The sequence below is a fragment of the Setaria italica genome, chromosome IX, assembly GCF_000263155.2.
Source record: "Setaria italica strain Yugu1 chromosome IX, Setaria_italica_v2.0, whole genome shotgun sequence".
In the NCBI taxonomy this organism is placed as follows: domain Eukaryota; kingdom Viridiplantae; phylum Streptophyta; class Magnoliopsida; order Poales; family Poaceae; genus Setaria; species Setaria italica.
In genome coordinates, this window is record NC_028458.1 from 10,557,463 (window position 1) to 10,580,875 (window position 23,413).

Sequence of the window (23,413 nt, forward strand, 5' to 3'; positions counted from 1 at the left end):
AAAATGGCAAATGGTAATATTCTGTGTTATTAACAATATAATAATTGTTTTAGAGGTATTTTGTATGTTTTTATTTTATGTGCGTGTTAGATACTTTTAAAACGATTTGCAGGGGCACCCGTTTTTTCTAGGGGCGGACAAAATTGCCACCGGCACCAACAAAACGGGGGCGGGTACTGTAGCATTGTAGCATTCGACCCCCTGAAATGTGAAATGGCACCATTTTCTGGGGCGGGTCGCCCTGTGACCTGCCCCTGCAAATGGTTCTCCAGGGACGGATCATAGGGCATCCCACCCCTAGAAATACTTCTCCAGGAGCGGGTCGCCTTGATGCTTCTCCAATTTTTTTTCCCAAGATTTCTATATTTCTTTTATTAGGCAAAATAGGCATCTTGGTCCCTCAACTTTGCCTCAAGGGTTAAATTCGTCCCTCAACTTTTAAATCGGCCAACTTAGTCCCTCAGCTTTTGTTTTGAGGTCAAACTCGTCCTTTGTGTTGTTGTGGTGCTACATGCTGCCATGAGGATAATGCAAAAAGTTATTTTTGCCCTTAGCTTCTTCCTCTTCTCAATTTCCGTTGCTTGTTCTGCTATGATCAATCAATCATAGGATGCATTGATCCATGATTTCATCTGCTCGCTTGCTGTCTCTCGTAGGTGTTGAAGTATTTTTTTTTTACTGCGAAAGCCATGAGCGGGTAGCACCCTTGCAAATGCTGTTGAAAACAGCCCCTGCAAACTATTTTTTTATCGTGATAATATCTAATAATTAGCAATTAATCTTAGTTAAAACCTGTAATTTCATAAGTAGATTTTTATTGCCACCACCTGTCAATTCCTGCTAATGTTTTTTAGTTGATTCCCTGTATTTCTTCTTTCCTAAGATTAAGATCGTAAAATTATTACTCTTATATTTCCTAACCAATCTAATTTTTGCCTCTTATGTTTTCGGTTTCTTCTATAGCCTCATCGAGCAAATGGGTGGCGTACTGATGTGTCCGGCATATGCTCATTTAATTATTATTTGCATTTTCAATGAATCAGTTTTATTTGAATCATCATCCTAAGAATGTTTCACACTGACACAAAGGATTTTCATACATATAGTCTAACCTAAGAGTGTTTCGCTATATACTATGGGCGTGCGGAGTGCGGTTGCAACTCACTCGCATCATGCATCCATACATATGTGATTATGGGAATAACCTAAGATCTTTGAATCTTCGTAGTACATCTTGGGGAGGTGGTTTTCAGTCTCAAATGTATACTGTTCGAAACATTGTCCTTGTTTATTTTTTCCTACTACTCCATCCATTTCAAATTGCATGTTCGTTTTGGTATTTCTAGATGTATAAATTTTATTATATATCTGGATATAAATGTATATTTAGGTGTATAGTAAAAATCATGTGTTTAGAAAAGCTAAAACGACTCACAATGTAAAACGGAGGGAGTATTTTTTTTATTTCAAACAATGTTGTGATATAATAATAGCAAATGTATTAATGTTTTGCGCAACATTGTTCCCTCAGTGTTCTTCTGTTGTTATTTTTTTAATGTTTTGAAAGCTAAATTTTGATTTTGCGAACATGATTTTTCAATGTTCTGTGCAACATATGCCACTGTTACAATCCGACGGCTGTTGCAGCAGACAGGGAAAACAAAACGAAGTAAACTTTTTATCAAGCCTGAGCGTAGGCCTAAACAGGCCTGCTCTTTAGCGTCTAGCCCACGGCCCACCGGACCGATAAACCCCTAAACCCCTCTCCCCCCACCTCCTCACTTCAGCGAGCGGTTCGGCACCTCTTTTTATCCCCCTCAAAAAAAAAGCACCTCTTTTTATAGCGCTAGCGCCGCTGCCCGGCGCCCGCTATCCCCCACCTCGGTCCCCTCTGCTCAATTTCTCTCCCTCCCAGTCCGCCCAACCGCCCCCTCCCGCCATTTCACTCCCCGCTCCCCGGCCGAAACCCCCCTCCGCTCCGAAACCCTAACCCTAGCCGGCGCCCCGTCGGACCGACGATGCCGAAGGCCGGCGGCGGCGCGGCGGACGAGGAGGAGTTCCGCGCCGAGGTGGAGGAGCGCCTCATCAACGAGGAGTACAAGATCTGGAAGAAGAACACCCCCTTCCTCTACGACCTCGTCATCACGCACGCGCTCGAATGGCCCTCCCTCACCGTGCAGTGGCTGCCCGACCGCGCCGAGCCGCCGGGGAAGGACCACTCCGTCCAGAAGATGATCCTCGGAACGCACACCTCCGACAACGAGCCCAACTACCTCATGCTCGCGCAGGTCCAGCTGCCCCTCGACGACGCCGAGGCCGACGCGCGCCACTACGACGACGACCACGCCGACATCGGGGGGTTCGGCGCCGCCTCCGGCAAGGTGGATTTCCCTTTCCTTTACTTGCGCCTCCTTTGCCTTCCCGTAACTATCCTTTGCGTTTTACTCTGTGTCTCCGATGTGAAGTGATGGTTGATGCTGTTATACTACTGCGTGATGTGCCGTGCCGTGTGGGAATTTAGTTTCTTCTTATCCCCGTGTCGATCAGGGGTTAGGGTTTCTGTGTTCATAGTTTGGCAATCGGGTGTGATTTGACTGCTACGTGAGCTCGTAGCTGCAATGTTATGAGGAAACAGGAGGGATTTGTGTGAATTTGGTACGTAATGGGTCCCTCGGGTTAACTTTGGGATGCTTGCTACAGTACAAAATTCTAGGTAGCTTGGTTTCGTTGAGTTGTGAACTCTTGTACCAAGGGGTGGTAAAGCTGTAGGGGTATGGTGATGGTGAGCATGCTACTCGGTGCGTGCGATCCAGCGTTTCTGTGTGATGTGCCTTGCCGTGCGGGAATTTAGTTTCTTCTTGTCCCCTGCTGGTCAGGGGTTAGGGTTTGTGTGTTCATAGTTTGGCAATCGGGTGTGATTTGACTACTATGTGAGCGGGTAGCTGCAATGTTATGAGGGAGCAGGAGGGATTTGTGGGAATTTGGTAAGTAGTGGGCCCAAGGGGCTTTGGGATGCTTGCTACAATACATAATTCTAGGTAGCTTGATTTGGTTGAATTGTGAACTCTTGTACCCAAGGGGTGGTAATGCTGTAGGGGTATGGTGAGCATGCTACTCGGTGCGATCCAGCGTTCCGTTGCAGTTATCTGGTCTGTGCGCTCCTTGATTATGGTCTGGGTTCATTTATTTAGGTTAGTTGTTTTGAAAAAGGGAAGAGTCACGTGCTGAGGAACTTTCCATAATTCACTTTGTAAATATACAGGGGTTATTGGTTAGTTTTAGTTGTACAGGTGGAGTAGATTATTTCCGCTTAGTTTTCCATATCAGTGTCCACTGTCCAGAGATGTTGTGGTCTGATTCATTTGATGATTGAAAGATCTTTTGTTGTTACATGTGAAACTAGTGCTATGGTGGATTTTTCAATTGTGTGATGATTGGCATTTCCTTTATCTATGTTAGGTAGTTTGCTTTTTAATTTATATTTCCTTGTTATGAATGCGCTGAAGTATGTCATGTCTGAACCGTACAATCCCTGATGGTGTAGTATTGAATACGGTGCCCTACAAAAGGTATTGAAAGTGGCCTTAGTTGGTTTAGCACCTTAGTTTGGCATTTCAGTGGTGAATTCTGCAGCTAAGGATCATGACGTTCCAGTTCTTGAGAAGAACTGGTGAACTGACTCGTGCTATCCTTATGTAGAGCATCTGACCTGTTTGGATTATCCTTATTTTCTTTCATTTTACTGTTGGTTTGCGCATGTTGGGATCCGATTGATTTTTCCCCTATAATTACAACCCCCTATATGGAGGCTGCAATTTTTTTTTTGGATTGCCTACCCTGTTGTATAGGGTATGGCCCTTATAAAATAAATGCCATTTTGTGCCAGTATTTGCACTTTCTAGGTGCTTGGATAGTGATTGTGCAATTCGTTGCTTTACTGGAATAAATGATTTTTGACTACCTCTTCAAATCTGGGCTTTGGGCCTACACGGCATAACTCATGTCAATCACAGCCCAACAATGCAGTGAACCTATAAACCTTCCCAACCCTACTTCTCGACCTTATCCGCTGCCAGATTAGTCCAAAGGACAACCCGCCGCCGATGCCGCCTCCACCGCCACCTTTCCCGAACCAAACTCTCTAGATCCAATCTCTACAAACCTTAATCCCCTTAGTCCTCGCTCGAAAAGGGTGAAAGATTCCGCTGGAGGTGATGGCCGGGTATTCGGCGGAAAGTTTTGAAGGGAGGTTGGATGGAGTACAGATCACGGAGGACACAGATGGGGCCATGAATGCGCAGATTGTGGAAGAATACTCTATGTGGAAGGCTAACGCACCTTATCTATATGATTTGATTATTAATCACTCAATGGATTGGCCATCTTTGACTGTACAATGGCTCCCTGAAAGAGCTGAGGCCCCTGGACAGGATCATACTGTCCAGAAGGTTGTCCTTGGCACGCATACATGCAAGGACTACCCTAACTTTCTGATGATTGCAGAAGTGTATGTGCCCTGTGAAGGTTCCTTCGTTGAGCACTGCGATGGATCCAAGAAGGTACCCTGTGCATGTGGTTTTGTTGCTATTTTACGTGGTATTTGGTTTGTGGGCTATTTTTCCCCTCTGGCTTTGTTGATTTTGTTAGTCCCAAACTGCTTGATTGTGGTGTTGTAGTATAACTTTCTGTGCCTCTAATATCCAAAACTAGATGTTTTTTATTTCATATGAAGTTGGAAGTGGATGACCGTAGGTTCTCATCATGCTAGTCGTGCCACCTATTACAATTTTTTGGGGGGCTTCTATACACTCCAAAGGAACATTTTGTTTATCCTTTACCGATCTAATAGCTTTCTTAATTTGGTTGAATCTGCACCACAGGATAAGTTCTGTATGGGAGAGTGCCACGATTGCAGTGTTTGAGATTTTCAATTGTATTTATGGTAAATTTTATTATGATACTGTTTCTAGTTGCAGATGGCTTAATTGATGGGGGCAGTTGCATGAACACCTTTGCACTTGAATGATATGTGTTTCCCATGCCTCCCGGAACGAAAGGATCAAAACCTTCTTGGATTGCCCTTTGCACAAAGGAATACCCTGTTCTGAAATATTTGATGGCTTCTTTCCATTGGTTGTCTGCCATTTTGAGAAAGGCTTTTGTGGAACATTGATCGTGTCTGCTTGCCAAGTTACCAATTTTTGGTGGTTCTTGGCGCATGATTTTCCATAAGGTGGCACTTCAAGGGTTTTTTATGGCTTTTGCTAATTAGGAAACTATTAATTTATGTATTTGAGTGTTTCATCGTCCTGCCGTATACTCATGTTCATTTTTCTTATTTCTCATGAATCACTTGATTTTATTTCCATACCAACCTAATGGTCATTCTGTTGGATCCTTGGTTGCTTAGGTCTATGTTGGTAACTTGTTGCCATGGAAATAACTCTTAGCCCAGTTTATGCAATGAATATTCATGAAGTTGGGTTTTTTCTAATGCACTCCACATGTGCCATTGTAATTACATTTTTACTTTGTTTGCTAGTATGAACGCTTGGAGATGCATGCCATTACTGAAAAAATACAGTAATCAATCAACATTTAACCCCCTCCGTACCTTATCAAAAGTACTGCCCTATTATGCTCACTCTGTACCAAAGTAACTTGTGACATGCTACAGATACAGGGTGGAAAAGATTGTTCTTTGGTTTGACCTCATGTTTGCTGGGAATTTTGGAACAGGGAGGTTTTGGGGTGGGGTGGGGGGGGGGGTTGTTAATTCAGAGAATGTCACATTCTTGCACTTTCCCATCTAATTCTACTGTTACGACACGCTTATACAAATTTTAAAACATGTGAATCCTTTCTTTTGTAGGTGCAAATTGTTCAGCAGATAAATCATGATGGAGAGGTCAATCGGGCTCGCTATATGCCCCAAAATTCATTTATAATTGCTACTAAAACAGTTAGTGCAGAAGTATATGTCTTTGACTATAGCAAGCACCCATCAAAGCCTCCACTGGATGGTGCATGCAACCCTGATTTACGGCTGAAGGGACATAATTCTGAAGGATATGGCTTATCATGGAGTATTTTTAAAGAGGGACATTTGTTGAGTGGGTCCGATGATGCTCAAATTTGCTTATGGGACATTAAAGCAAATAGTAAAAACAAAAGTCTTGATGCCCTGCAGATTTTTAAGGTATGGCTCATGTTCCTGGTTCTATTTAGCATGTTAATATTTGGACCTTCATGTGGAACACTGTTTAAAGCTTTCTTCATTCTGTAACATTCTGATGTTTATTTGAAAGTTCTGGATCATCTGTTTGAGTTGCATGATAATTATACTTAGAGTAGTAAGACAAATCAAATGGAACTAATACAGTTTATTTTGTAAAAATTTCATTGTGATCAAGAATTACGACAGAATGTATTCATGCTAAATAACAAATCGGAAAACTAAATATGTTCATTTCTTGGCAACGAGTAGAAAAACTGTCTGTATCTCTCACTCAAACCTGGAAGCTCTATTTTGTAAACTATGAATTTCAAGTTCTCGTCTGTTTGGTTTTCTTATCAACAGTGATTTAAGATTCATAGAAATACTATAATACTTTGATTGCACCTTGGCTAGCATCATGATGGCGTCGTTGAAGATGTTGCTTGGCATTTGAGGCATGAGTACTTATTTGGGTCAGTTGGTGATGATCATCATCTTCTGATTTGGGACCTGCGGTCTCCTGCCCCTACTAAGCCTGTTCAGTCAGTGGTGGCACACCAGGGTGAGGTAGGTAACTCTTGTGACATTTGAATAGCAATTCTCTTGAGAAAAAATATTGATATTATTTGCTAGTATTTATTTTCTATTTTATGGTTACAAATTTCAAGGTTTCTTTATTGATTCTTAGACATGTAGTGATCATCGAATGATCCTTATTCAATGAAGGGAAAAGTACTGTACGAATGAGAAGTAGCTGTTTCGAGATGGATTAGTTGCAAACAAAATGATCCAAGGGCATAAATAGATCTTGGCAGTCATTCTTTTTTTCAGTTAGGCATGAAACTTCACCCTCAATATTTTAAAAGAAATGTTTGGCATGAAAACCCCAGCCTGAGGAAAGCACGAATCTCAATGTAGATCTTTACTGTGGTTTTCCAGATCTTATGTCATTGGTGCATTTTGTATTGTTTAAGGCTAATGTTTAGGTTTATATTTGTATTTATAATTATAATTTCTAAGCAGCAATGTTTGGGAATTATAGGCTTCTACTATTGCTGTAAGCCAGGGTTTAGGAAACCATATAGGCCTTGTTTCTTGAGAGGTTGCAAACTAGTGGTAAATAGAAGCAAACATGGTATGAAAGATGTTCTAAATTTTAGGGGAGTGAGATCTCAACTCACCAGTGTATCTTATAGCCAGGGGGGGTGGTGGGAGTTTATTCAACCTTGCTTTATTAAGGTCATGATTCCTGAAAGAATAGTGCCGAGAGTATTGTTTATTGATGCTTCTTTATTTACAGGTGAACTGCCTGGCTTTCAATCCGTTCAATGAATGGGTTGTTGCAACTGGTTCTACTGACAAGACTGTCAAATTATTTGATCTTAGGAAGATCGATAAGTCTCTACACACCTTTGACTGTCACAAGTATGTTTCCACTGTTATTGTGCTGTTCAAAGCTGCTGGTTGTTTAACTTACTAAACAACTTTTCTGCGTATCGATTGTTTCTATTAATGTTGTGTTCCTAGTTTAATGTTAATGCTTAAGCCTTCAAACACTTCTTTTGAATCAGAGAGGAAGTATTTCAAGTTGGATGGAGCCCGAAGAATGAGACTATACTTGCATCCTGTTGCCTGGGCAGAAGACTCATGGTCTGGGACCTGAGCAGGTAAGCAGTACAGCATTAAAGAAACTCTCATGTATTGCTCTTAGTTTTCCTTTCCACTGGTGCACTGTTTCTTTTTTTTTTTTGGAGGTTACATAATTCTGGCATTTCTTTTGTACTGCTGAGCATTTGTTGCATTCGATAGCCAAAGTGATGCTATTTTGTAATATGATATGCATCTTGTGATTTTTCTTTGTTGTCCTTTTGCTCCCTACATTTTGTTAAATTGACACAGGATGGTTGAGACTAACTGTGGGTTCTTTGCTCTGTTATATCACAGGATTGACCAAGAACAAACACCAGAGGATGCAGAAGACGGCCCTCCTGAGCTCATGTTCATCCATGGAGGCCATACCAGCAAGATCTCTGATTTCTCCTGGAACCCCTGCGAGGACTGGGTGATTGCTAGCGTCGCTGAAGACAACATCCTCCAGATATGGCAGATGGCTGAGAACATCTACCATGATGAAGATGATCTGCCGATAAGTGACGAACCACCAAAGACATCTTGAAGCCCGACAAGGCAAACGGAATCTTAAACTCCGTTGACTGTAGGTGCTCTTGATTGGAACCCTGCTGGCTGTGTTGGCCAAGAAGAATTTAAGTGTGTTGATCATAGGTGCTCCCGTGGTTGTAACTGCATGCTGGCCGGGTTGGCCGTTCCTTCGACTGTTTGTATGTTAGTCGAACCTTAGCGTTATACATATGCCAGTTGGCTAGATCTGTCGTCGCAGTTGGGTCTTGTTGTAGTCGTATATCTTAATCGTGCCTGTTGGTGTTTGATTTGCTCGGGGCTGGGAATCTAGACGTCTAGGAGGGGGCTTGGCCGAGGTTCATGCGAGATGTTTTTGTGGGCGTGCTGCATCAGGTGCTTCTGAAGGTATGCCATTGAGAATTTGAAATGAGGGGATGAGCGCGAAGGGGGGCATCGCTGCCAGCATGCAACTGCTGCGTGCCTGGATGCATGTGTGCCTTAATTTACGATTGAGTTCGTCTGGGACGCGCACAAGCATAACGCGATATACTTGACCCTTTTTTGTCCTGCTTTTGTATTGTGGTCCGTCACAAGACACTCGCCATGCATTGTCGGAATCATACTGGTGACCGACAATGGCTTCGTTTCAAACAGGCGTGAGTGCGTGACGCCTTGATGCTTGCTGCCTGCTGCTGGTCTGACATGCCCAACAGCAGGAGGTTAGATTGGTCAGCTCTGTTGATTTCTACCGATGATTTTCAGATGATTGAGTCTGCTGAGACACTTGTCCTCCCTCACCTTAAACAAATTTCAAGGGGATACATCTTGTATGCCAACCATTCCTGTCCAACTTACACGAACGGTTGGCACATACATACGTGGATTTCAGCGGTAGCTGGTTGCCTGATTCTCGGCGACAAGGCGAATAATAATTCATTTTTTTGGTACTTTTATTTTGCAACGGTTTCAAGAAGTCGCCATCGTTTTGAGAGGAATACCTTGGTGATTACATCATGTTGTCAATCCTACAAGCACGAGATACCTTCAAGATCTTTGTCGCGCCTAGGGGGGGAAATTTAGGCTGAAGTGCCAGGGTAGTCGTCAACTCGTCACGATTGAAGTTTTTACTGATCATAGCTTTTCCAGGCTTTCCGAGGCTCTGGAATGTAACTTTATATAATAACTTAATGAAAACAATTAGGTTTGTGCCCATTATGATTTCAAATTTTGGCTTGTTTTCGTAATATTTGGACTTATGCCACCACAATATTACAGTTATGTCACAGTGGTACCAATTTTAGTATCAAAACTTGTTCATTCGTATCATCCAAAAAGGAGAAAGGATTTGACCATTGTATTGTCATGTCTTTTTTTAGATATAGGAAACCGGCCTCAACCCTCACGAATGAGTGTTTGCAGCCACAGATTACGAGGTTCGAAACACAGGTTAAAGACCACAAGGATGCCACAAGGCAAAAGAAAAGACCCAAGTTCAGCCAAACAAAACTAGCGGCAAAACTTAAAACACAGGACAGACTACTAGAAAACTTCTAGGCCTCAATTATGTTCCTGCAGCTCCACCCAAACTTGACAAAAAGTTCCATCGCGGTGACTTCCATCTGATGACATCCCGCCTTCAAAATCTTTCCCTCTTCCTCTTTAGCTATATTTGACTAGACTCTGATCCGATGTGTCGCTCTAAAGAGTACCCATGTCGTGGACATGGAGTTCTAAATTTTTCTCGGTTACTTATCTTTAGACCCAAACAATGTATATCAAATCACACTAGCATCTCCTAAAGCAAAAGCATGCAACACACCTGCTAGTTAACGAAAGACTTTACGCAGCTATCCATGTGTGTACCAGAGGCGATGGTACGGTTGACCATGCACCTTGCACAATATGCAGTAGTATATACTCTAATTCCGCACGTATACGTCGTGATCTCGTGCGTAGACACGGTTCCGACAAGATTAAGCATATGCAATAATTGTAGGAGATTAATTAAACAAGCATACGTACACGCGCCAAAGAGCTTGTTAGTTAGGCACGGCACCAGCAAGAGAGCTAACTGCCTTTGACGATAGGATACCCTATGTTTTTTTTCTATTTCTGGCGGATCGGAGTCGAGAGAGAGAGAGAACGAACACGGCCACCTAGCTACCCGGCACTTTAATCGAGTGGTTAATTGAGTGGGATTAGGGATGGCAACGGGAATTCCCCGTCGGGGAATGGCTCTCCATCCCCGTTCCCGTAGGGAAGAAATTTCCCCGTCCCCGTCCCCCAACGCTCGCGGGAGAGCTTTACTTTCCTTCCCCGTCTTCGCGTGGGGAATTAATCCCCACGGGGATCTCCATCCCCGCTTAGCATCACACTGATTAGACCTTCAACTTGAGATATTTCTCAAACATTGGCAACATGGTTTATAGTGCACATATTACAAATCACAAGAATTAGAAAGTAGCAGGTAGAGAAAGTGAGGATAGAGGTATCTAGGTTAGCCCGCTGCTTATATACTTCGGTAGTGGGCCTTGTTCTCATAGGCCTAACGCTGGACCATGAAAACACAAAACAAAACGCCTTGCATGTTATCGGGTCTACGGGGAATCGGGAACGGGGGATGGAGGATCATCCGGCGGGGATAATTTTTCACCATTTCATCCTTCGTGGGGATTAAATTGCAACCATCCCTTTCCTTTAATGGAAGAATTCCACACTGGGGAACGGCCCGTTGCCATCCCTAAGTGGGATGGATGATGACAAACAAAGCAAGCTAGCTGGCAGTTCAGCAAGCCCCCATCGTTGCCTTGGTCTCTTGAGTAGGAGAGCATCCGCCCTAGAAAAATGGACGGAGGGAGTACGGAGCATTTCATATGTGTAAAGTACAATGCGTGTGCACGTGCGCTGTTTGTTTTGTTTTGTTTTTCCGTTGGCGAGAAAGCCCGTGGAAGGAAGATCCGCAACAACCATATGTCCGTAGGCACTACTAGCGCCTGAACATCCTATAGGAATTTTTCCATCAGACGTTCTGTTACAACATCGAAAATGTTTAGTTACAATATTAAAAAATATGTGAAAAAATGATTACGTCGTTCAACTTTGGGATAAAAAATTCCCACTGCAATATAAACACTATATTTTAATGCAACATTTATTGTGAAACAAGCAGAAATAAGTATCATTGGAACATACGTCGAGTTGTGTGATTCCAGACTTCTGTTCTGACGTACTCCCTCTGTCTCTTTTTATTTGTCATTCTCACTTCCAAAAATTCAAACGTACTTAACTTTGACCAAATATATATAAAAATATCAATATTTATGATACATAATTAGTATCATTAGATAGATCATTTAATCTATTTTCATAATAAATTTATTTAAAAATATAAATGTTGCTAATATTTTCTATAAATGTAGTTAAACTTTAAAAAAATTTGATCAGCACGGCAAGGACAGATGGAGTACGTCCGAATGCATGCCGGCCGGCGGGGATCCAAAGCATTGGATCGATTTTTCAGTTGCTCTTGATTCAACCTCGGGACAGCTGCAACCTGCAGATTTCCAGGTTCCTGCTGCAGTGCAATTTCAACACGGTTTATCAGTCTGCCTGTCTTTTTTCGATCGTCTGCCTGTCTTTTTTCAACTTTTTGTCCAGTGCAATGGGGATTCCAACTCCTCTTGAACCATGGCCCGTAAATAAGGGGTGTTTGATTCTAATTCCTATCTTATCGAATGTTTAAATATTAATTAAGAGTATTAAATATAAATTAATTACAAAATTAATTTGCGAGATAAATCTATTAAGCATAATTACTTCATGATTTGATAATGTGATGCTACAGTAAATATGTGCTAATGATGGATTAATTAGACTTAATAGATTCGTCTCGCGAATTAGTCTCCATCTATGTAATTAGTTTTATAATTAACTCATATTTAGTCCTCCTAATTAGCCTCCGAACATTCGATGTGGAATGAATTTTAATCCCGACTAAAGATCCAAACAATCCCTAAACTAAAGAGATCCGGGGTGAATTCAGTATCTGCAACTTACACCAAAGTCAAGACTACCCTCTTGTCGGCGGCTCGGCGCCAGTAAATTCCATATGCCATGTTTGCCCGTGCACTGGTTCACTGTGAACACATCTGCACATGGGGGGATCCTGTACCAGTTTGGTCCCAGCAGTTACGCTCGAAAGCCCTTGCATAGCAAAATCTGTACTGATCTTCGTACGCCGACCGACGTACGGAGCCCCAAGCGTACGTCCTCTCTCGCCGCAACCACAAAGCCACAGGACTGAAGATGCACACGAGCACACATGACGGGATCTAAGAGCCCGACGAGCACGGCCACATGGAGATGGAGTAGGAGCCCCAGCCGCACTTGCGGCGTACCGCTCGGTTTCCTCACGTGTCGAAACCACGCGCACAGTGCGCTCCAGATCCAGCGCCGACGGCCTTCCCGTCCCCCCTCCTCCCTCCGCGGGACAGCGCACGGCCGACAGCAAGGACGGGGGCGCCATTAACCGCGCGCGGGCCTGTACGGATGCGCGCCCAGGGGCGGGGGGAAGAAAAGAAAAGTCGTCGTGAGCTCGCCATCCCGCCGGGAGTGAGGAGACGACGCCACGCCTGGGCGGCCTGATCCCGTCGGTGACCCGGCCGGCCCCATCGGCGCGCTGGCACGCCCTCCCCGCCGGTCCTCCATGGCAGGTGGTCCCGAGGCGCTGGAGCCGGGAGCGGGACAGCGTGGCGCTTCGTGCCTGCAGCTGCGGAAGCTTCGCCGTCCGGGGCCGTGCGTCCTGCACGCGGCGACCCCCGACCCATGCCCTGATGCCCATCCGAATCCGATCCAGCGGAGCAGAGCGTCCGCCGCTTCCTGCCGCCTTCGCTTGGCGCCGTCCCACCCGCCGATCCAGGCTCCGACGGCCAGGGGCCAGGGCGCGTCCGTACGCCAGCTGTCTGGCGCAGCTACCGCGCGCAGCCCGTCACGGCAGAGCGTGCGCGCCGCGGCCACGTCGTGCGGGGCGCTAGCCTCTATAAAGGCTGCAGCTAGAGTGGACTAGGACGCGTCGATCGCAGCACTCCCAGTGTCTCTCACATCACGACTCACGAGCCATCTCCATCTCCAATTAATCCGCCAGCTCGGCCTACCACTCCACCTCCCGTCTTGCTGCGCTCTCACACCTGGCTACCTGAGGGAGAGGGAGACGATACTACGGAGATGGAAGCGTACGCGGCGATGGCGTCGCCGCCCACCAAGGCCATGGCCGTGGACAAGCTCAGCTACGAGATATTCTCCCTGCTCGAGACCAAGTTCCTCTTCGGCGCCGGGTGCCTGTCCTCCGGCCCCGGGACGCCGGCACGGGCGTTCCTCGACGGCTGCGGGCGCGTGCGGGTGCTGGCCATCGACGGCTGCGGCGCGGGCGCCGAGGACGCGCTCCTTGCCGCCGCCGCGCTCGCGCGCCTCGAGGCCGGCCTGCGCAAGCAGACCGGGGACACCGACGCGCGCGTGGCGGACTTCTTCGACGTGGCCGCGGGAGCCGGCGCGGGAGGGGTGCTGGCGGCGATGCTGTTCCTGAGGGGCCCCGACGGGCGGCCGCGGTACTCGGCCCAGCAGGCGCTCGCGTTCGTGGCCGGCAGCGTTGGAAAAAAGGACTGGGGCGGCCGGCGCGGGCGGTGGGCCAAGCTGTTCCGCGGCGGGTCCCGGGGCGGCGACCGGGCGTTCCGGCGCGTGTTCGGCGACGCGACGCTCAGGGACACCGTGGCGCCGCTGCTCGTGCCGTGCTACGACCTCGCCACGGCCGCGCCCTTCGTCTTCTCGCGCGCCGACGCCGTCGAGGGCGACGCCTTCGACTTCCGCCTCCGCGACGTCTGCTCCGCCACCTGCGCCGCGGGCGGCGAGCCAGTCGCCGTGAGGTCGGTGGATGGTACCACGGCCATCGCCGCGGCGTCCGCGGGGGTGGCGGCCATGGGCAACCCGGCCGCGGCGGCAATCACGCACGTGCTCCACAACAAGCAGGAGTTCCCCCTCGCCGCCGGCGTCGAGGACCTCCTCGTCCTCTCCATCGGCTCCGGCGCCTCCGTTCCCACCTCCGACGGGTCGAGAACGCCGATGCCGACACGGTCGCCGTCGCCGCGGGAGGTGGCGCGCGTCACCGCCGAGGGCGTCGCGGACATGGTGGACGAGTCGGTGGCCATGGCGTTCGGGCACGCGTGCGGGAGCAACTACGTGCGCATCAAGGCCAGCAAGGCGCCGATGGCACTCCAAGCCGAGACGGCGGCGGCGGCCGCCGGAGCGATGCTGGCGCAGCGGAACGTGGAGTCGGTCCTCTTCCGCGGGCGGAGGCTGTCGGAGCGGACCAACGCCGAGAAGGTGGACGCGCTGGCGGCGGAGCTGGTGAAGGAGCAGGAGCGGCGGAGGTGCAGCCCGCTCCCGAACGTGGCCATCAAGCAGGTTGCCACGCCGCGGCTGTCGTCGGCGACCACCGCGTCGTCGGGCACCGCGACGGCGAGGACCGCCTCGACGATGCCGTCGCCGGCTTCGTGGGATTCTCGCCGGTAGTTGAGTCAATTAGGCCGTGATGCGATGAGGATGAGGATCTTTGTGTACATGCATGTCACTAACAAGGGTAGAGCAGTGACGCGTGTTCTTTTGGATAATGAGCCACCGACGTGTGGGCCCATGTTTGGAAATGGACTCGTTTCGGATACGATTTTGTGTCTGTCTACGGCATGATTCTACTCCATTCGTCGTCGGTTCACGAACAATTGATGTAGGAAGTTCAACCTTAACATTTTGATGACATGATTGGTTTAGGTTTAGGGTGCAATCGAGTTGCCGAATAAGGTACAGATGAATCAAAGCAACTGGGTTGGGCTTGACGCCTCTATGGGCCGAAAGGGCCTCGAGTCAGAGATTTCGTGGCCCATCCGAGGCTTCGAGTCGGTTTAGGTCTCCTGATTGCGCTGCAACGTTCTTGCAACACAAGTTGGTGACGGACTGGAACTCCGAAATCTCCCCCCATAAAATTCTCTCCGCGTCCGTCTCTCTCTATCGATTCACCGCTTACGAAATCCGTTGCTTCCGCCGCCGGCGATCTCGCCTAGTCACCTGCGGCGTCGCGGGATACACAAAAACAAACCCTAACCCTCGCCGCCTCCGCGCGCGATGTCGGCCGCCGCCGTCGCCCCGACCCCTCCCGCCGCGGCCTTCCCGATGGCGCCCCCGCCGGCCTACCCGGCCGCCGCCACCGCCGCCGCGCCCGCCGAGGGCCACGAAGACGACCTGTACGGCCGCCTCAAGTCGCTCCAGCGCGCCCTGGAGTTCGTCGAGATCCAGGAGGACTGCGTCAAGGACGAGCTCAGGAACCTCAGGCGCGAGGAGGTGCGCATGAAGGAGGAGGTGAAGCGATGCCGGGCCACGCCGCTCGAGATCGGCCAGTTTATGGAGATGGTCGACGCGGACCACGGCATCGTTGCGCCCACCAGCGGCGGCAGCTTCTACGTGCGGGTCCTCAGCACCATCGGCCGCGAGGAGCTCAAGCCCTCGGCGTCCGTCGCGCTGGACCGCCACTCCCACGCGCTCGTCGACGTGCTGCCGCCCGAGGCCGACTCCAGCATTTCGCTGCTCGGCTCGGCGGAGAAGCCCAACGTTACCTACAATGTGAGTTCCTGCTGCTGGAATTTCTCTCATCTGCATCAAATGGTTGTTGAATTTATGGTTGCTTTGTTGTTTGTTTTGAATCCTAGACATGTCGTGCAATTATTATAATCCGTCTGCTTGGACTCTGGCTTTGTTGATGCCATTGCCATGCCATTAATCTAGAGCAGTACAATGCTTAGTAGTTTCAGTGCCAACTTTTGTCGGCTAGTTGTGGCAAAGTGTGGCAAGCCATAAATTTATGGCCACAGGACAACTCAAGTTTTCCTAACATGATTCGAGTATTTGACAAGCACATGAACCTAACACTAACTTAACATTGATATATTAGAATTTAGATGCTTCAGATAGATAATTGTTTACTGTCTTGCTGCATAGTGGATTCTGTGTCTAATGCTGGGATAAATCTTCGAACTCTGTTGCTGTAGAAGTAGTAATAATTAAGACTGTTAATAGTGAGTACTTTCTGAAGCAATTCTTTTCTAGTTCATAAAGTGCTGCCCCCAACATAGTATCATTTTTTCCCTTTAATGTGCACCACCAATAAATTGAAATTGTTCGCATAATCTTATGAGTTGGAAAATAATCAAAACATTGGATAAAGATATGGCCTTAATTTTTATATTATATGCTTTTAATTTGAACAAATTCTCAATGAGCTCCTACAATTGATTACAATGTGAGGTATTTACATCATGATCAGAAGTTACTAAATAATATTTGATAAAATATTTAAAATTAGACATGAATCATCTTCAAAATCAGTTAAATTTCGAATTTTAATTTTTGCTAGTTTCTTCCAAATTTTCTTGAGACTGCATGCTGGATGTTGTAAAACATGACATATTCTGGAACCTGTAGTGTTGTCGCTTATTCTAAACATCACAACTTACTGCTCTCTTACTCTGTTCAGGATATTGGAGGATGTGATATCCAGAAGCAAGAGATCAGGGAAGCTGTTGAGCTACCCTTGACACAGCATGAATTGTACAAGCAGATTGGAATTGATCCTCCAAGAGGTGTGCTTTTGTTTGGTCCTCCAGGTACTGGCAAGACCATGCTTGCCAAAGCTGTGGCCCATCACACAACTGCTTCTTTTATCAGAGTAAATGGTTCAGAATTTGTACAGAAGTACTTGGGCGAGGTAAGCTGCGGCAATTGTAATATGAATTGGTAGTTTTGGTACCCTTGAAATTTGTTGCCAAATAACTGGTAGTGATTTCTTTCCTGTTGTATGCGTGAAATATTGTACTTTCACCTTGTTTGTATTCGTATGTTTGATGGTTTTGATATTCTTATGGTTCCATTTGTTCTTTTGCTTTCAAATTTATCAGTTCTGTTCTGATGTATTGTCCTTCCAACTCTTTTTTAGGGCCCTAGGATGGTTCGAGATGTATTCCGTTTGGCTAAGGAGAATGCCCCTGCTATCATATTCATCGATGAGGTTGATGCAATAGCCACTGCACGTTTTGATGCTCAGACTGGTGCTGATCGAGAAGTTCAGCGTATTCTTATGGAGCTACTCAATCAGGTAAATGTTGTGGTTACGAAATCACTGTGATCTTAGGAATTTGAGTATGTTTATCCAATTTTATCTTAGAAAACCTAGTGATAGTGAAAAAGCAAACCTTTTTCAACCAAGAAATCTATGAAATTTGTAGCGAGTTAAATTTGAAAATCTCAGTTATCTTCATTCTAATTTGTAGAGTTCTTCTATGGTCTGAGAAAAGAGGAAAAACGAAAAACTATAATATCAGAAAGTATTTGTCATCTATAAGAGCTAACTTTGAGAAATTGCTAAGACTTCGATTTTTTTTCTAATAATAATCTACCCCTGCATATTTCAGATGGATGGATTTGATCAAACAGTAAATGTGAAGGTTATAATGGCAACTAACCGGGCAGATACTCTAGATCCAGCCTTGTTGCGTCCAGGTAGACTTGACAGAAAAATTGAGTTCCCTCTTCCTGACCGACGGCAGAAGAGGCTTGTGTTCCAAGTAAGTTTTGTTGCACGAAAGCTTGTAGTATGTGAAGTGCCACAGCTTGCATTGTTAGTTTGAATGTAGTGGATTTTATAGCAAGTGTGGTATCACTTCTTGTTCTTTCATATGGTGTCATTATCACACTTCAAATGGTTTGCTTCAGCAGAGCAAGCAGAACACAGAATCTACCAATTCTGAGGATTGCAGTTAAAAGACTTGCACAAATAGATGTTAAACTGCACACGATTTTCTTTATTTGGGATCGATGAGTCTTTAGAATCATGTCATGCCAACTTGTGCCTGCAGAGATGCACATGCTCATCTTTAGGCTGTCTTCATCTCTTACGTCGTAGAATAACTGTTAATATGTACAGGTCATATATTTGTGGTACGCTATGCATATTGGTTCCAACTAGTGTTTTCTTTGTTGCAATTTTCCTTTCATATCCGTCTGTCACCCCCAGAATGTTCAGTGTGGAATTTCTCCATCACTATTTTTTTTCCAGTCGATTGGTAATTATCTGTTTATTCACTTCAGGTCTGTACTGCCAAGATGAACATGAGTGACGAAGTTGATTTGGAAGATTTCATTTCCAGACCAGATAAGATCAGCGCTGCAGATGTGAGGCTTCTTTCATTTGGACTTCTCAATTTATAATCATTAACTTTATTTTCACCAACACTAATGGAGCACTGATGCTTGGGTCAATAGTTGTATGTTCCCTCACACTAGTTACCCCATACCTTTAACCTGTTGCTATGAGGTTTCTTCTATCTAGGTTAATACACTTAGGAATATATATATTGCTCAACACACACTAAACACTGGGATTGAACAAAGCAAACATATAGGATACTGATGATTCCTGTTACCTTCTGATTACCTTGATAATAAAGCATGCAGTATCGTAGGGCAATGATTCATAAATGTTGGCAAAATATTTTGAATTGAATACCCTGCCATGAAATAGGATCAGACATGGTAGCAAGTTGTTTTGAACTTGAATTAGATTATTATGTTTTTCAAAAAGTTGCCCAACTGAGTCAGCAAACATGGCTTATTGAGCTAATTCTGTAAGTGATTATAATTTGTATGACAGAAAAATTGTCAGTTTATTGTCTATCCAGCAGCATTTCAATCATAAAGTTATAAGAGGTTTATTAAAAAATGGAACATACAGGTCCTGTTGTCTCAGTATTGCTGTTCATCTTCAAATTGCCACAACATTTTAGATTTGCAAGTAGAACTTCAAGTTCAGAGTGCTACTATAGTCGGTGTTTTAAATGAGTAAATTTTGGAGAACTATACTTATATGCGCAAAACTATGTTTTAAATGGATGTGTGATGAGATGCAGCAATTTACATGTTGACTTTTTTTAATTTATAAATTGCTCATATTAATTATAGTAATCATGCGATTCTGTTTGCAATTATCTACATCTCTCAGTACGAGCGAGAAACTTCTGCTGATGGCTGAATTTATTCAAATACCTTCTCAGTTTTGACTCTTGATATGCAATGCTATACCTATACGTATACTACTTTCCTTCTTGTGTCGTGCATGTAGATACGAAACGTTCTGATGGAGAGATATAGATCTGATAGACATCGCTTTTGTATTTAACGTGTTTTAACACTCGATCAATGCCTTTTCAGATCACGGCTATATGTCAAGAAGCTGGCATGCATGCTGTCCGGAAGAATCGGTATGTCATCCTCCAGAAGGACTTCGAGAAGGGCTACCGGACCAACGTGAAGAAGCCTGAGACGGAGTTCGACTTCTACAAGTGAATAAAGCATGAGTGTTAAAAATGCAGTCGTTACTGACTGCATGCGTGGCCAGCTGCACACACGACTTGCCTGCCATTTGTACTGACAAACTCGGACATGACTTATACTAGGTAGTAGTACTAAGCAACAATGACTTCAATTCAAGGCAAATCCACTGAGAGGAACAAGATTGAAGACTACATCATGTACCTATTTGTGCAATGTATATAAACATGAAAGAGGTTATAGTAATACACTAATACCTATCTAGTTCCAGACCCCTTTTTTGTGTTTATATATTTGCAAATATAATTGACCTCAGCAAGTCCGAAGCTGCAGCACCAGCTATCTGTCATCAAGTTATGGACACATGCTCAAAGGATTAGATAATCAGCTAGCCAATCATCAGGACACCAATCAAGCCGAAAGGATCATCAACGGATGGAGCACTAGTTTGACCAACAAGGCCGAGCCATGGCAGGCAGCTACGAGTGGGAAATCATGGCCGCCACCGACTATGAATCATTGGAGCTCGCTCAGCCCTGCGGCGACAAGAATGCTCCGGCGCATCCGTGTGCGGCGATCATTGGATCAGAATCGGGGAACATTTCGCCGTGCGACAGTACGCGAGCCAACTAACGCTGGAGTGGTGGTCGTACTCGTACAATACAAGTGCCCCGCCAATCTGCCATGTGGCGGCTACGAGTGCGGACGAAGTGGTGGTCGCCGACGCTAGCCGGCGGGACAAGCGTTCCCGTTGCCCAACAGATTTGACGGCTCCAGCTGCGCGGAATCTGAATGCAAGAATTTTGTGGAACCAGCAGTCTGCAGCGCACTCCATCGGTTGCAAAATATCTAAATTTTCTATTTTCTCTTATGCTTTTATGACGCTATAATGTTTGTATCCTAAGAAAATTTATAGAATCCCGAAAAAAAACCTCCGTCCACCTAAACGTCCTATGCATTTATGGATGAAGGGGGTAATAAATATATGTCGTGCTACGTCATCAGAATGTAGGGACATTTGTGAATGTAATAAATAAAGTAGCCTCTCCATCTTAAATTATTAGTCGTTTTATTTTGGTTTACATAATATGTATTTAGGTGCATAGTAAAAATCTATGAATCTAGAAAATCAAAATGACTAATAATTTGGTACGGAGGGAGTAGCGTTGAAGCTTCTCAAATAGCCATTATAACAGCAAAAGATTAGCGCTTGCTTTTAATGTAGGAGCCCCGGATGTATCCAGCTCCACCATCGCTGCTTTGTTAATCTATTTATGCCGTGGATCAGATGCTTCCTGTCTCAAACGTCAAATCTGACCACCGTCGGTCTCCACCACCATGGTCCATGCTTGGGTTTTACCTAAGCCTCACTGACCATCTCTCTAAATGGTCAGTCCTCAACTCGCCTTTAACCCTCAAGTGAATTCAACATTTTGGAGAACAATAGTCGTCCTCGGTCAATTCTCGCAAACAAATTTGAAATTTCATTTCCAAACTTTCCATCCCGCACGTTTAGTGCCTATTTCTTGCAAACAACAAAAGATCCTTTTGTCAGTGACATGCAATGCAATGTACACAGGATCCTCGTCACGTCACGGCCTAATAAATTTACCCAACGTCTACCGGCGAGAATCCCACGACGCCGGCGACGGCATCGTCGACACTGTCCTCGCCGTCGCAGTGCCCGACGACGAAGTGGTCGCCGACGACAGCCGGGGCGTGCCGACCTGCTTGATGGCCACGTTAGGGAGGGGGCTGCGCCGCCTGCGCTCCTGCTCCTTCACCAGCTCCGCCGCCAGCGCGTCCACCTTCTCGGCGTTCGTCCGCTCCGACAGCCGCCGTCCTCGGAACAGCACCGACTCCACGTTCCGCTGCGCCAGCATCGCTCCGGCGGCCGCGGCCGCATTGTCAGCGTGGAGCGGCGTCGGCGCCCTGCCGGCCTGGATGCGCACGTAGCTGCTCCCGCACGTGTGCCCGAACGCCATGGCCACTGATTCGTCCACCATGTCGGCGACGCCTGCTGCCGTGACGCGCGCCAGCTCCCGTGGCGAAGGCGAACGTGTCGGCATTGGTGTGTTCGATCCGCCGGGAACGGAAGCGGAGGCGCCGGCGCCGGCGCCGATGGAGAGCACGAGGAGGTCGTCGACGCCGGTGGCGAGAGGGAACTCCTGCTTGTTGTGGAGCACGTGCGTGATGGCTGCGGCGGCCGGGTTGCCCATTGCCGCCACTCCCGCGCACGCCGCGGATATGGCCGTGAGGCCATCGACGGACCTCATGGCGACGGGCTCGCGGCCGACGGCGAATGTGGCGGCGCAGACGTCGCGGAGGCGGAAGTCGAAGGCGTCGCTCTCGACGGCGTCGGCGCGCGAGAACACGAAGGGCGCGCCCGTGGCGAGGTCGTAGCAGGGAACGAGGAGCGGGGCCACGGTGTCCCTGAGCGTCGCGTCGCCGAATACGCGCCGGAACACCTGCTCGCCGCTCCGGGAGCGGCGGAACAGCTTCGCCCACCGCCCGCGCCTGCCGCCCCAGTCCTTTTTTCCAACACTGCCGGCCACGAACGCGAGCGCCTCCTGGGCCGAGTACCGCGGCCGCCCATCGGGGCCCCTCAGGAACAGCATCGCGGCCAGAACGCCGCCCGCGCCGGCGCCCGCGGCCACGTCGAAGAAGTCGGCCACGCGCGCGTCGGGGTCCTCGGCCTGCTCCCGCAGCTTGGCCTCGAGCCTCGCGAGCACGGCGGCGGCGAGGAACGCGTCCTCGGCGCCCGCGCCGCAGCCGTCGATGGCGAGCACCCGCACGCGACCGCCGTCGAGGAACGCCCGGGCCGGCGTCCCGGGGCCGGAGGACTGGCACCCGGCGCCGGCGCCGAAGAGGAACTTGCTCTCGAGCAGGGAGAAGAGCTGGTGGCTGATGAGCTTGTCCATGTCCATGGCTGCCTTCTGTGGCGACGCCGCTGCCGGGTAGGCCTCCATTCGCTGTGACACGCTAGCAGGCAAGCCCGCACGAGGGGAGAAGTAGTAGTGTAGCGAGACAGAGAGGAGTAACTGGAGCTCGTGAATGCGAGTGAGACCGCGATGGTGGACGCGTCCTAGTCCACTTCGGCTCGAGTCCTTTTATAGAGGCCGCCGGCACACGGTTCTCTCCCTCGTAGCTTGCCCGGACAGCTAGCGTACGGACGTGCGGTGGCCGTCGGAGTTGGGAACTTGGGATCGACGGCGCGATCAGGGGCCACGACGAAGGCGAAGGTGGCAGGAAGCGTCCTCTTTGCTAGATGGATCGGGATGGGTCGCCGTGCGCACGCCCACCCGACGGCGAAGCTTCCTGCCCGAGCCGCGAGGCGCGCCATTCGCTTGGGCCATTGCCCAACGCCCACCAGTCGTCGGCAGAATCAGGCAACAACCAGCGGTGCGGGGCCGGCGTATCAGCTCGCGGTGGGGCCGGGTCACCGACGCGATCGGGATGGCGGGACAGCGGCGGACCTGCGGCGATCGCGTGCGCTGGCACTGCCCAGCCCTGCCGGAGGCGGCGGCTTCCGTGCCGCGCCGCAGGTAATGGCGTACGTCCTCGGACGACGACGACGCCCACGGCTGTGTGCTGCCGCACGCGCGGAGGGCGTCCGCGTTGGATGCGGGATGC

General features: G+C 47.8%; 4 protein-coding genes across 4 annotated transcripts; 3 read left to right on the forward strand and 1 right to left on the reverse strand.

Moving 5' to 3' along the window:
- The first annotated feature begins 1,880 nt into the window (after positions 1-1,880).
- LOC101756748 (histone-binding protein MSI1 homolog) lies at positions 1,881-8,644 on the forward strand. Its single transcript, XM_004982284.3, has 6 exons — positions 1,881-2,381; positions 5,873-6,199; positions 6,632-6,784; positions 7,518-7,642; positions 7,789-7,884; positions 8,162-8,644. The coding sequence occupies exons 1-6, from the start codon at positions 2,019-2,021 to the stop codon at positions 8,391-8,393; spliced, it is 1,296 nt and encodes a 431-aa protein (XP_004982341.1). The 5' UTR covers positions 1,881-2,018; the 3' UTR covers positions 8,394-8,644.
- Positions 8,645-13,402: 4,758 nt separating this feature from the next.
- Positions 13,403-15,068, forward strand: LOC101757556 (patatin-like protein 3). Its single transcript, XM_004982286.2, has one exon. It carries the CDS (start codon positions 13,580-13,582, stop codon positions 14,918-14,920), a length of 1,341 nt encoding a protein of 446 aa, XP_004982343.1. The 5' UTR covers positions 13,403-13,579; the 3' UTR covers positions 14,921-15,068.
- Positions 15,069-15,281: 213 nt separating this feature from the next.
- Positions 15,282-20,837, forward strand: LOC101757166 (26S proteasome regulatory subunit 6B homolog). The gene is made up of 6 exons (XM_004982285.2): positions 15,282-16,021; positions 16,932-17,162; positions 17,391-17,549; positions 17,866-18,018; positions 18,542-18,625; positions 19,661-20,837. Exons 1-6 carry the CDS (start codon positions 15,527-15,529, stop codon positions 19,793-19,795), a joined length of 1,257 nt encoding a protein of 418 aa, XP_004982342.1. The 5' UTR covers positions 15,282-15,526; the 3' UTR covers positions 19,796-20,837.
- Positions 20,838-21,244: 407 nt separating this feature from the next.
- LOC101758364 (patatin-like protein 3) lies at positions 21,245-22,853 on the reverse strand. The gene has a single exon (XM_004982288.4). The coding sequence runs from the start codon at positions 22,747-22,749 to the stop codon at positions 21,400-21,402; it is 1,350 nt and encodes a 449-aa protein (XP_004982345.1). The 5' UTR covers positions 22,750-22,853; the 3' UTR covers positions 21,245-21,399.
- Positions 22,854-23,413: the final 560 nt, after the last annotated feature.

Excerpts from the sequence above, each read along its gene's own strand:
- LOC101756748 (XM_004982284.3), top strand. The coding sequence starts at position 2,019 with ATGCCGAAGGCCGGCGGCGGCGCGGCGGACGAGGAGGAGTTCCGCGCC. Across the intron at positions 6,200-6,631 it reads ATGCCCTGCAGATTTTTAAG|CATCATGATGGCGTCGTTGA; the intron begins GTATGGCTCATG and ends CACCTTGGCTAG. Across the intron at positions 6,785-7,517 it reads TGGTGGCACACCAGGGTGAG|GTGAACTGCCTGGCTTTCAA; the intron begins GTAGGTAACTCT and ends CTTTATTTACAG.
- LOC101757556 (XM_004982286.2), top strand. The coding sequence starts at position 13,580 with ATGGAAGCGTACGCGGCGATGGCGTCGCCGCCCACCAAGGCCATGGCC.
- LOC101757166 (XM_004982285.2), top strand. The coding sequence starts at position 15,527 with ATGTCGGCCGCCGCCGTCGCCCCGACCCCTCCCGCCGCGGCCTTCCCG. Across the intron at positions 17,550-17,865 it reads TTATGGAGCTACTCAATCAG|ATGGATGGATTTGATCAAAC; the intron begins GTAAATGTTGTG and ends TGCATATTTCAG. Across the intron at positions 18,626-19,660 it reads ATAAGATCAGCGCTGCAGAT|ATCACGGCTATATGTCAAGA; the intron begins GTGAGGCTTCTT and ends ATGCCTTTTCAG.
- LOC101758364 (XM_004982288.4), bottom strand. The coding sequence starts at position 22,749 with ATGGAGGCCTACCCGGCAGCGGCGTCGCCACAGAAGGCAGCCATGGAC.